Source organism: Nanorana parkeri, unplaced genomic scaffold, assembly GCF_000935625.1.
Source record: "Nanorana parkeri isolate BGI_ZX_2015 unplaced genomic scaffold, ASM93562v1 scaffold1550, whole genome shotgun sequence".
NCBI lineage: Eukaryota > Metazoa > Chordata > Amphibia > Anura > Dicroglossidae > Nanorana > Nanorana parkeri.
The window spans coordinates 149,869-163,704 of NW_017307818.1; the positions used below are offsets into that span (position 1 = coordinate 149,869).

At 40.6% G+C, this 13,836-nt stretch overlaps 1 protein-coding gene across 1 annotated transcript in view; it reads right to left on the reverse strand.

The window, feature by feature from the left end:
• Positions 1–13,836, reverse strand: part of HSPB8 (heat shock protein family B (small) member 8) — a 44,816-nt gene that overhangs the window by 24,075 nt on the left and 6,905 nt on the right. Inside the window, exon 2 of the mRNA XM_018570531.1 lies at positions 7,374–7,437. Coding sequence (XP_018426033.1) covers positions 7,374–7,437 — 64 coding nt within the window. The remainder of the gene's footprint in view (positions 1–7,373; positions 7,438–13,836) is intronic.

A 13,836-nucleotide genomic window follows, 5' to 3' on the forward strand; every position in this document is an offset into this window, starting at 1 on the left:
AGTGTTAAATTAACTACATTGGATTCTACATCTGAATTATCTTGGTTAGTTGACACTGCCTGCGAATTTTGTTGGGTCAGCAAGTTGCCATACTGTCAGACAGACTGTGTTTTGCATAAAGAGACATTTGAGACAGAACATAGGTTTCCTTTAAAGAAGATGGAAACCCTAACTGAGAGACATCACATTTGCTAAAGTGCTGTGTGTTCTAAACAGTTATGTAGCTTATTACTAAGCATATTAATTTATTTTACCTTTTTTCATTCTTTGTTGCATCCCCGTGCTGCTGATCTCATCCATCCTCTTTGTAGTCTCTTACTATCTACAAACATACACCCCAGCAATGCCACATGGCATTTTTCAGGGCGAGTTTTATTTGATGCAGTACAGGCAGATTCTAGGCAGGAAGCCACACATGCACTTCTGGGTAGTACTGCTTCTTCGGATGACCAGATTTTTTGACAAGCAGGTGGGATTAGTAATACATTCACACATCTCAGAAAGCAGTTTTTAAACCACACATTACTGGCAACAGGATTAAGATATGTAAACCCAATTGGTAACACATACCTCCCAACTTTCTGAGATGATGAAGAAGGACACCTTCCAGTACAAGAATCTGGAGCAGTTTCCCATAGCAAGCAATCAGATTCTATCTTCATTATCAAAGCCTAACAGAACAAACTGAAGAGAGGAACTGATTGGGTGCCATGAACAACTGCTCCAAATTCTGTCTGCTCAAGTTTTGATGAATCTCCCCTAGTGTAGGTAGCCAATGGACACACCCCAGCCACACCCCCAGCTATGCGGATCATTAAGAATGTATATGCCAAAAAATGATTGATAAAACCCAGAATTGTGTTTTGTTTTCACTATTACTTTTCTTTTATAATGGCTTTTCTAAATAGCAAACAAGATCATTCGGAGATAAGGTAATAGGTTTTAGTGCAGGATTACACTATGGTAGGTAAATAGGAGGAAAAGGGGACAGAGGGATTTGGCTAGAAATGTGGGACTATCCCTGAAAATAAGGGACAGTTAAAGGAGAACTATGGGGTGAAGGCTTTTCCCCATAGTTCTCCTTAGGGTAATGGGAGGACACAAACTAGCGTCCTCCAGTCACCCTAAGCTCAGTATACCGCGAGCTACAGCTCGCGGTATACTGAGATGCCGCAGTATAACACGATACAGCTCGCGGTATACTGAGAAGCCGCAGCTGAAGCGGATCCCGACAATTATGTTTGGATCCGCACAGCTGCGTAAGTGACAGCTGGCTCTAACTATCTAGAGGCAGAGCCAGCTGTACCCACCCCCTCCCTCGTCCGTTCCGCCAGTCAGCGCTGGAGGATCGGTGCGGGGAGGGGGGAATCCAGCCCCTCCCCTGTCACGGCAGAGAGCAGTGACAGGATCGTGAAGTGAGCGAACACCGCTATGTGTTCGTTCACTTCCTGATCTACTGAGCCGACCTGTGACAGTTTCATTGTCACAGGTCGGCTAGAACTATGAGGTGAGTAAAAAGCACTCACCTCATAGTTCTCCATTAAGGTGCCTATACACCTTACAATTATCTGGAGATTTTTGTCTGTGATCACGTTTTCGTCAGAAAATCTGACAGTTGATGGGAAGTGTACAACCTCAATTACTGGACAACTGGCAGATTTTTGTCTTTCAAGCAGGTTAGAAAACGTTTGTCTACTTGGATAAAAATCTCCAGATATTTGTAAGGTGTATAGGCACCTTAACTGTCCCTTATTTGTATGGCCACCTTTAGGATTTATGCTAACATCACATATAAGATTTAATATATGATTGTTTTGCTTTGTTCAGGTAATTGCTGTTATATGGTCACAATGCTCTCTCCATTTTCCAATTAGTATGTAGTCACCCTATCTCACACTGTTCCAATGGAGACTACAAGTATACAACTAACATAACACAGGCATGGTCAAAGGCTACTAGGATCTCACACTATTCCAACGGAGACTATAAGTATACAACTAACATAGCACAGACATGGTCAAAGGCTGCTAGGATCACACACTATTCCAATGGAGACTACTAGTATACAACTAATATAGCACAGGCATGGTCAAAGGCTACTAGGATCACACACTATTCCAATGGAGACTACAACTATACAACTAACATAGCACAGACATGGTCAAAGGCTGCTAGGATCACACACTATTCCAATGGAGACTACTAGTATACAACTAATATAGCACAAGCGTGGTCAAAGGCTGCTAGGATCACACACTATTCCAATGGAGACTACAAGTATACAACTAATATAGCACAGGCATTGCCAAAGGCTGCTAGGATCACGCACTATTCCAATGGAGACTACAAGTATACAACTAATATAGCACAGGCATTGCCAAAGGCTGCTAGGATCACGCACTATTCCAATGGAGACTACAAGTATACAACTAACACAGCACAGGCATGGTCAAAGGCTCCTATGATCACACACTATTCCAATGGAGACTACAAGTATACAACTAACATAGCACAGACATGGTCAAAGGCTACTAGGATCAGGAAACCTGCCCTGAAAAGTAACATGTAGCAGTGTAGAAATGCAACAAAAGAAAGATGAAAATGTAAAAAAAAGTATTTTATTAAAAAGAGAACAAACAGTTGTTTGTAATATACAGTGCTTACGCAAACTGAATGTCATTTAGGTAGGGGATACATTTATTTTAAGTAGTGGGGTGACCTGCTGTACAACAGCTATGCTTACATGAAACTCAAAGCTGGTAGTCTGTGTTCCCTATATGCTTTTAAAAGCTCACTTTGAATTTAGAATGTACCTTGTACAGTACACACAGCCTTTAAAGAAGGTACCACTGCAAGGGTTAATAAAACTCTAATTTTGGTATAGTGAGCTTGCTTGTTCTTAGACTGGTCCTCCCAGTCACTCTCCCCCTCCGCTGCAGCTCGGAGTCATCATGTTCTATACACTCTGTATAGGATGTGAGGATGCCGAGGGGCTTACCATTCCTGTAGCGGAGGAGATAAGCAGGAGGGAGCACCGTCACAGTCAGCCCTCATCGAGGATCGGGTGACTATAACTTTGTTATTTTCCTCCCTAGACCAAAACAAGCACTTAAACCCTTGCAATGCAGGGATAGCCTCACTGCAAGGGTTAATTTAAATTTTGCCTGGAGTTTTTTTTTTAAAACAGATGTCCGGCACATGCAGCTAACAGTTTACTTTGCTTTGTAGATATCACATGAACATGTAATTCACCGATCAGTGCATGCTTGGTGGCATGCTTATTGACTGAAACTGCTTCTCCTAATGGGCTTCCTTCCCTGCTGGAAAACCATTGTATGGCTCACTGGCTACGGTACCCATGACTAAGCAGGATGTCTATATGTTTCTGACTTCAAAACACACTACAATGTTTTTAAACTAGGGTCATCATTCCATCAATGGGGCATCACTACAGATCATTGTTCACCATGGCTGTGCCTATTCAGTTTGGTATTACAGTAATCAGACCTGGACAAAAAATGTGTAACTTTTTCTAGTTAGTAAACTGCTCTGTGTGTTCAAACATTTGTTTTAAAGGTGACTCATAAACTATAATGTTTATAATACTCAATTTGTACCAAACTACTCGCAGGACCCTACTAATCTGCCATAAACTGCAGGAGCACACGAGTCCATCACACGTATTCAAGCACTGTACCTCTATATAAATAAACTGACAAAGCGTCTGCTTTACACATCCTTGTAATTTTATGTTTAATCTAGACTGCGTGCCTTGGAGTTCTGTTCTGTAAGCAGAAGAAAGGGGAATCAGCTAGGCTCATGGCAAAAAGCCAAATCCGTCATCAAACTTTTTCAACCATACAAGGACTTCTAGAAAGATCCTCTGCAGTCAGAAACTTTACGATAGCACCAAGTCATTTATACCTTGTGTCATCTGTGCTTATGTTTGCAGTGAATGAATGGCCAGAAGGCAGCAGACAATCATATTTAAAAAAATATATATTTGCTCATTATTATTATTATGATTTTTTCTTTATTCAGCTGTATGTTAATGAAACGTTAAGTCAAACTGGTAGCTGTAGTTAGAAACGAGAGGAGTGATTTTGTTGTTGCTGTAGGAATTTGGCAATTTAGGTGGGTAAGACACTTGCTACCTGCCCTGCACTATGTGGTTCCTCTATGTCCTATACATACTGTGACATACAAGCCGGTTGGAGAAACCACAACATGTGGCAGATAACTTTTTGTTCTTTTTGAGGCTTTTGTAAGCATTAGAAGCCATTTAAAGGCAAATGTGGCATGCAAACCACCAAAAACCACATTAACTTTGCCTTCCCTATTAACTCCAATGTATTTCACCTTCATGGACTCTGAGAGGCAGGATTCGCAGAAGGGGGTGGAGAAGGAGGAGGAGGAGGAAAGGATGTATTAACAGTTCTCCAATAAATGGCTGCTATGCGCCCTTGAGAAAGAGGAACAGGATGTCTTAGAAGTTTTCAGGATATAAGGACTGTTATGCACTCCTGCACCATTCAGGAGGAGAAGTAGGAAAATAATGAAATAGCACCACTCTAAAAGAAACTGCTATGTGTCCATGAAGAATGTGGAGGATGTGCCTTTTGCTTTCGACTTGTTTCAGTGAGGTGCTTCTGCCAAACCCTAGTGGTGGTACACATTACTTCTACCACTCAATTCAGGTCTTTTTCTAATGGTTAAAAAAGTCATGTGTCACAGCCAAAACAACCTAAAATGCATTTTGCTTTGAAGTTGTAATGGATTGGATTAAGATTCTGCTGCCATATTTAGCCAAACAAAATCTGTGATACCAGAATACAATGTCGCTAACGCTGTCCTTGCAAATCGAACTGCTTTGTAACACCACATACAGCTTAAAGGCATCCACCAAGCGTGTAATGGAAAGGATTGGTGTTTTTCCCATGTCGCCCTTGAAGTCACATAGAAAGAGAGGACCCTGTATAGTGTTTTTTAACATTTTTACAGTACATGTTCTCAATAGCAGTGCCCAGCTCCCCATGCCCTTTGTTTGACAATCTCTTCCCTACTTGCCTTAAAAGTGGTCAGAATTGATTTTTAAGATTCGGCCCCTATTGGCTTCAATGGGGTTTGAATAAACATTTGCAGATTGCAGACTTATTGAGGTGTTAGATGAATGGCCTGTCAACTGAACCCAGCCCAATTTACTGATACCTAATTTCTTATCTAATGATCATTCACATGCGTTACTTTCAGGACAATGCTTTCCAAATTTTTAATTGAAGACTTAAGGCAATTTCACTGTCAAGATGCTTGGACTTAGTTACATAGTTACATAGTATTTGAGGTTGAATAAAGACATAAGTCCATCAAGTCCAACCTATTGCTGATGTGTGCATATGTATAGGTCCATGTATCACCTCGTTCTTAAGAATACCTGTACTCCTGTATATTACGGTCTCTCAGGAAATCGTCCAAAAACTTCTTGATTGATTCCACACTCTTAGCTGAAATCACCGCTTGTGGCAGCGAGTTCCAGACCCTAATCACTCTAACTATGAAGAACCCCCTTCGCCTCTTGTGCTGGAATTTGTTTTCCACCAATTTTAGGTGGTGCCCTCTAGTTTTTGAAAGGGAGTTAATGGTAAAGAGTTTGTTGCTAATGTTGCTATCCCCATTGAACTAGGACAGCAATGGAAGCACTAAGATTTATTTCATGACAGGTTTTCTAAATGCCCATTCAGATGTATCTGGTCTGTTGTGGTGCAATACCGCACACTGATGTTATGTAACATTTGATGTTATGTCTATTTATATACTTATTACAGGTATTTATATAGCGCCTACAATTTATGCAGTGCTTTACATGTGTACAGTGTACAGATGTGTCCCCTGCACTCCTTATAGCGCTTACAATCGTTTAATGTGGTGCTCACAGTGATAATCACGGATGGCGCCAAGCATGTCAAACTTGTACAAGTAGAAGATCACCAGCACTCAGAAGATTTTGTAAAATTCTTGTGTACATTTATTGTGAAACAGAGTCACGTATATCCAATAGCCAACGTTTCGGGGCCACACAGTGTCCCTTCATCAGGGCGACATAGTGACATGTTGCCCTGATGAAGGGACTCTGCCTGGCCCTGAAATGTTGGCTATTGGATATACGTGATGCTATTTCACAATAAATGTACACAAGAATTTGATGAAATCCTCTGAGTGCTGGTGATCTTCTACTTGTACAAGTTACATGTGCACATTCACATCAGTCCCTGCCCTCAAGAGGCGTACAATCTAAGGTCCCTATCTCACATGCATACATACAGGGCCAATTTAGACAGGAACCAATTAACCTACCAGCTTGTCTTTGGAGTGTGGGAGGAAACCAGAGTACCCGGAGAAAACCCACGGAAGCACAGGGAGAACATGCAAACTCCTTGTATCTTAATGTGCTTTGAGTTAAGGAAGGAAATTCATTAAGCACCTCAGCAGACCAATTAACATACATTTACTTTTCTTCACGATCTAGCACATCATACCACAATGCATGGTATGTGCATTGAAGTGCGTTGCCATGCGTTGTGCATAGGCAGCTACTGTACAGTGAATTGGGGTGCCATTCACAATGAATAGAACGACACCACACATACAGCCAAATGTTGAAGTGTGTCAAAAGAATGCTCAATGTCTGGATGGGCCCTGTGTTTTTAAGAATTGTATCATTTCTGCGGTAGATTTTTACATCTGGTGCTCCTATGTGTGCTTTTATGCACCTTTGCTTCAAAACACACATAAGTACTGTACATAAAGCACACAAAAACCATGAAAACCCTTGTAGAGCTAAAATTGTAATTGAAAACTCAAATAAAAACATACCGTATGCACTCTGAATACACAGCTCTATGAATGAGCCCTTACTGTGTTGCATAAGCTATAATACAATTCTCTGTGCCTATGGTATATACTTTACTGTTCTTTTATGTTTTTGATACCTTAAAGTGCTGTCAACAGATCAAGTTTAATAGAGATTTAGAAGAAGCACTTTTATGTTCCTAGTTTCAAGCTTCTGTCTCTTTCACCTGTGTTCTCTTAAAAATTGTAGCAGCGATGATCTAAACAGAGAGAGCCTAGACAGGAGATGGGCAGATGTGTCAATAACCATACCATTTACCAGGATGTTAATGGAAGGAAATGATGATGTATAGCTTTTGCATAGCGCTACTAGCACATGACCTGCTGTCATCTTAATACTTCATATAATCGTGAATGCAGCTTTAAATAGCACAAGCTGATAGAGATCATTGCTGGCATTTGCTAAATGACACTGAACAAGAAGTCAGCAGCTTCTACTAGCTGTGATCAGCTAACAAAGTACTCACTGAATCTTCTTGGTAAAGTTCTTTGAGACTATCCCTCCCTCCTTCTGCTGTTCTTCATGGTTACCTAGAATTGGAAACATCAATAGACAGATTTAGCCACACATATAGCAACACTAATTCAGACAATGGCTGTAGAAATGATTGGAAATGTATTCTTTCAGCATTAAAGTCTACATCATATTAATTAAACATGAGCTTAATTTATAAGGTAGAGCAGACAACAAAGATGTGCCAAGGGCAATATACCTATAGCAGCCAGTCAGAGTTTAGTATTGCACATGGCTGTTTGTCTAACTGAAGGGTCATTCCTCTCAATTATCTTAGTGATATCTCCTATACAGACTGTACCAATGTATTGCAGAATTCATCGGGTGCTGGAACAGCTGGTGTATAGCGCTACAGTATACAATTTAGAGCAGGGGTGGGCAAACGCTGGCCCTCCTGCTGTGGTGAAACTGCAAATCCCATAATGCATCTGTCTTTGGGAGTCATGTCTTGCTAGCAGTAGATATATGAAGAAAAAAAAGAGAGTTTAATTGTACTTTAACTATTAACAAAAATGTAGCTTATTTGTGTATCACTTGGCTGTGGATCCTCAAATCATCTCTGAATTGGTGCTGACACTGTCCTTCCTTCTGGAGGGTGGCTACTGTTGTTCCCCATGGTCCCTGTGTGTGTTGTAAAGTAGTCACTGCTCCAAGCTCACTCCCATGATGGACTACTATCTCATTACAAATTAGTAAAGTAAATGTCAAATTGTACTCCATCACTGGAGTGAGCTTGGAGCCGTGGCTACTTTACAACACACACAGGGACCATGGGGAACAACAGTAGCCACCCTCCAGAAGGAAGGACAGTGTCAGCACCAATTCAGAGATAATTTGAGGATCTACAGCTGAGTGATACACAAATAAGCTGCATTTTCGATAATAGATAAGGTACTTGCAGCTGTGAAGGACCTGGCAAGTTGACAATCCTTCTCTCCCAGAGAGATTAATGCGCCTCTAAATGCATGATCGACTCCCAGTATCACCTTATTAGGCGACATCATGGTGACTTTACAATGGAACTGACATGTGGATACCCACCCAGGAATCCATCAAGGTACTAGGAATGTCCTTCTTTCCCATTACCACCCTGTAACTTAGACCAAACAAAATCTTAGCTTAAACGCCATTGTGTCATCTCATCAGTCAGCTACTCGGCCAAAGTATAGAAATAGTCTACAATTTTCAATTTCACCTTCTTGGCCTGCTTAGCACTGCAAGCAGCAGCATAATGCTTAGAGTGCTAGTCTAAGTAATTTGCATTTGACCTTTGAACATTCCATGTTTCATTTGAGGAAAACACACTATATATGAGGCAGTACATTAGCTATTTTAATGGATCTTAATGATAAAAATGATCTATGCTAGCAGTCACTGTCCCGATTCTCCCCTCCCTGTCAGCTGTTCCTTAGTTTATTTGCATACACAGAGTGATGCAGCTGTTACTTGCGGGTGTAATAAGGGTCATTTACCACTAAGAATACTTTATCACACTCCAGTTGCTTAAAGATGCTCAAAAATAGAAAGGTTTTTTGCTTTCTTTCTTTTCCTAGAGTTCTAATAATAGTTATTGTGTGGCCACCAGTAAGTGAAGAAGTAAAGAGAAGCCACTGGTTCAGATTTAGACAGTTTGCCTTAGGATGAGGTGACTGGATCTTTGGTCACAGATGGGCAGAGGACATTTTGTGACTGGTTAACAATGGAAGCATTATTTTGGTGCTCACTCTGACAGCATAGGGATTCAAAAGGATAATACAAGGTAACGCAGATTAATAATGAACATGGACTTATTCAACTCGGTTCTATCTGGGTCACTGAGTAGAGGAACAGGAGCAGTCCATAGCAGCAATAATCTCCAACAACAAACTTTATTTACATTATACAGGGACTTTCTGGAAGTTCTTTTTCTGAACTAGGTGGATACATTTAGAGTAGAAGTAGGCAACCTCAGCACTCCAGCTGTGGTAAAACTACAATTCCCAACTTGCCTATGCCTCTGGGAGTCATGACTTTGGCATTGGCCTTTGGGAGTCTTGCAATGTCTCATGGGACTTGTAGTTCTAAAACAGCTAGAGTGCCAACGTTGCCTACCCCTGGTTTATAGAATTTTTTAAAAGTCTGGCCTGAAGCAATGGCCCTGTAAGGGTTAACTTAATCTAGTGGTGAGTGGCATCTTACAGGTATAGCTCTCTGAGTGATGGGCTCTGTTTATCTCTGTAGAGATATCAGTCACACATGCTGGGCATGGCTCCATTCATTAGGACATAGCCTGTGTTCCTGGGGAAATGCAAAGCTCTAAGCTGGACCTGTGTGAGCCCATAAGATCATAATTACAAATGTTGCATCATTCCTACCTTACTGTGCAGTAAATTAAATAAATATAATGTGAAGAAATGATACAGTGTACAGTGTATAGGGTAACAAACACATGTCTCTACATGTGTGTACCTGTGTTGTACATGGCAGTATAACACGTCCATTTTTGTTAGATTTGTTTTTTAGGAAACACATTTTAACTGATTCTAACGCATGTAAATAAAATGCAGGGGAATGCATTTAAATAAATAGAGATGCAAGTAAACTAGAATTCATATGCAGGGATCCTAACCTGAAGAAGGCAATTTCAGGGAGGTGCCCTTCTCATTTCAGGGAGGTGCCCTCTGCCCCCCCATCTGCGGGGGTGGGAACGTGGTAGTAGAGGTCGCCCTGGATATATGTGGAAAGCTTTGTGTTATTCTGATACATGGTTTCAGAGTTTAAGTTGCTTGCAGCATATTGCACCATCCAAAATGGCCGCCAAACCATGTGGTCACATGACTTGTAATAAACAAATATGATTGGACAGCTCAGAATATCCTTATATAGTTATTTGTATATCTGTAGCTTTAGCGGTTATGAAGAAACTGATGTTTGAAAATTTTGAAAAATAGGTTTGCTTTAACCAAGATGGCCACCAGAGCATGTGACCTATGACCTTTATGTTTCCAAGGTTTAAACACAGCACCCTTCTCTACCATTGGGCCAAATTTCATGAGTTTTTACATAACGGTGTGGCAATAATTAGCATTTAAAAAAAAGAGCATCAAAATAATAGAAATATTTGTCGATTTTGACACAATGCAATATGCAATATGGCCGCCGAACTATGTAGCCAATTGACTTGTAATGCAGTTGTGAATGCAGATCATACCACGACTATACACAGCAATTTGTAGATCTGTAGCTTTATCAGTTTCTGAGAAATGGATGTTTGAATATGTAGCTAAATTTAATTACTTAAAATTAGATGGATGACAGGCAATGTGACCTATGACCTTTAGGTTGCAGAAGTTTATTCATAGCATAGAGTTCTACCATTGGGCCAAGTTGCATCAGTTTGTGAATAACAGTGCGCTTATAACAGGCTTTTGAAAAAAAGGCCATAACAATAATAACATCATCTTAACATGACTGGCTTGCAGCGGCCATTTTGATTTTAGGATCTACAGTTTCTACAACCGTGGTAGAAGAGGTCGCCCTGGACATATGTGCAAAGTTTGGAGTTATTCTGATAAATGGTTTCAGAGTTTAAGTTGTTGGCAGAATATTGCACAATCCAAAATGGCAGCCAAACCATGTGACCAATAGCGCTACAATGAGCTCATGTGGCAACAGAGCAAAGCATAAGATCACACAGCAAGTTGTACATCTGTAGCTTTAGCGGTTCTGGAGATGCAGGTTTCTGAATAGTTCACAAAAATCGTCATAAAAACCAAGATGGCTGCCACATTATGTGACCTATGACCTTTATATTATAATAAGCTCTGCAGAGCTCAGGGCTGTAGCACTGTGCAAAGTTTCATGAGTTTTAGAGTTACAGAGAACTTGTTACAGACATTTGAAAAAAGTGGCGCAATAATAATAATTATAATAATAATAAAAATAATAATAACAATAATCTGAACAGATACAATAGGTGTCCTTGCAACTTCATTGCTTGGCCACCTAAAAAAACAGCTTTCTTTTTTTCTGGCATTGGGACTGCCGTCAGTCAGAGAAAAAAAAAGGTATAGGAATGAATAGCTAGATTGCGATTGGCTATTTCAGTTTGCAATATCCAACAGCAAGCTGGCTATAGCTGCTGTCAATCACTAGAAGAGGGCCTAATGGGGAACTTCAGGTCCCCCTCTGCTGATTGACAGCAGCAGTGGGCGGGTGCAATAGATAGTCTGCTGTTAGCTATTGCAAAGTGAAATAGCCAATAGAAATCTAGCTATGTATTCCTATGCCTTTTTTTTTCTCTGTCTGACGGCAGCCGGTGGCCCCGATGTCAGAAAAAAAAACAGATCGCGGGGAAAGGTTTACTCTGCTTAAAAAAGCAGAGTAAACCTTTCAGGAGAACATTTTTCTCTCCCGGGTGGCCGGGAGCCGCTATCTAACAGCGGGAGCGTCCGGGAGAGTTGGGATGTCTGCATAAGGCATGAAAACTAAAGCACAAAAAAGTGCAGTTTTCTGCTTTACTTCCATTAACAAGCTTCAGCATGCTGACAAAACTACTTGTAAGTGAATTAAATTTGCTGAAAATAAAAGTAAACAGAGCTACAAAACAATGCCTTTCTCCACAGTCAGTCATTCATCAAACCTACACTGAGGCATGGGCTCATTCATAAACATAACATATTGCAATGTACAATTGCACAAAATTAGCATAGCTATTTTAAAATATAAAGCCAAACTCCAGGCAAACAGCTAACAAAACAGCTTAAATACATATAGGGGAGCTCTTTTACCCGTCGAAGGATGTGTGCTTCTCTTCAACCAATCCTAACACTGGCACAACCTTGCCTGATAGCTCTAGCCAGCAATGTGGCCTGAGTTTTCTCTACTACAGTTAGAGCAATACAGCCTGGTCACTTTCCTGTCCAGAGTGTGAACAGTTAATTAAAGATTTCCCTATAAACCTGCAAATCCACATTGTGTGTCTGTGGAGGAGGTGCACCGGCCTGTCTCGGAGAAAATAATAGCGATGAGCTGGAAAAGTTAATCCCAGATAATTAAAGTGACACTAAGCTGAGGCGTTAAATCTTAAAAATGAATTCCAAGCTCCTTAACTATTAACAAAAATGTATCTTATTTGTGTACCACTCGGCTGTAGATCCTCAAATCATCTCTGAATTGGTGCTGACACTGTCCTTCCTTCTGGAGGGTGGCTACTTTTGTTCCCCATGGTCCCTATGTGTGTTGTAAAGTAGTCACCTCTCCAAGCTCACTTCCGTGATGGACTACAATCTCATGATTAGTTTACTAATTTGTATTAAGACTACAGTTCAAGGAGCGGTGGCTAATTTACACAGGAGCCAAGGGCAACAAGTAGCCAAAACTAGTGGGGCATGAAATGTGTTCAATGCAGACAACAATTGCAGACTAAGAATTTTGATTTGCTTGTATTGTAATCTTAATCAGTAAACATGTATTTAAAAAAAAAAAAAAAAGTCTGCTTTTGAAATGTAAATGCAATCCTTACCTTTGTTTCAGTTCATGTAAACATTTAAACAAATAAGCATTTTGTAAAACTAGTATTTTAACTGCAAACACTATTTTATAAACTAATTAAAGGAGTCGTGATATACTGAGAACAACATCCTGTGTGATTGGTTGGCTCTTGTTTGGCATCAAAATTCTAGCAGCTATTCTCAGGGGGAATTGTTTGTTTATGTATGCTGCCCTTACCTATAGTTTATAATATATGTCTACTAAATAACCTTTTTTAGATGTTGACACTTAAAGGAGCCAGAGAATGCCATGGAAACATTACACAGTGGAGTTGATTTGAAAAAAAAGGAGCAAAGACCTATGTTACCTATTACTTATGGCACCCCAATGGGTTTCCTACTTTAGTATTAAACTTGATTTAGTTGCCGCTGGCACCTGCTTAACTTGTGCTTTAGCTTTGTTTGCTCTAGCATGTCAGGAGGGCACGCCAGAGTGCAACCTTAAAGTCTTTGGTTATCTCTGCACGATGAAGTGCCCTGGATTCCAGGATTTTCAGGGTGCTTAAGATTCATGTAGGTGACAGTTTACTAAGGTTAAACTAGCCGCAGGTTACACATAAATTGTTTGCAGGCCAATACATAGTACCCATACGGTCCAGCTGTGCTTAACAATTCAAGTTTTTAATATTTCAAGTTTGTTACCATATGCTTTTAAAGTTTTAAAACATGAAGGGATCATTTTCCCAAGAACATTTTAGGTACAGCTCCTACCATCAATACTTAAAGGGTTATTCACAAAGCTAGTTGAAGGATCAGCCCTTGCAACTGACAGCTGGGCGGCAGTGACGTGCGGTACCTCATGTTCTGGGTGAGGCATTCCCAAGCCCCGCCCCCTACTGACTGAAGCCCCACCCACCCGCCGAAGCTCTGCCCCCCGGGTCATAG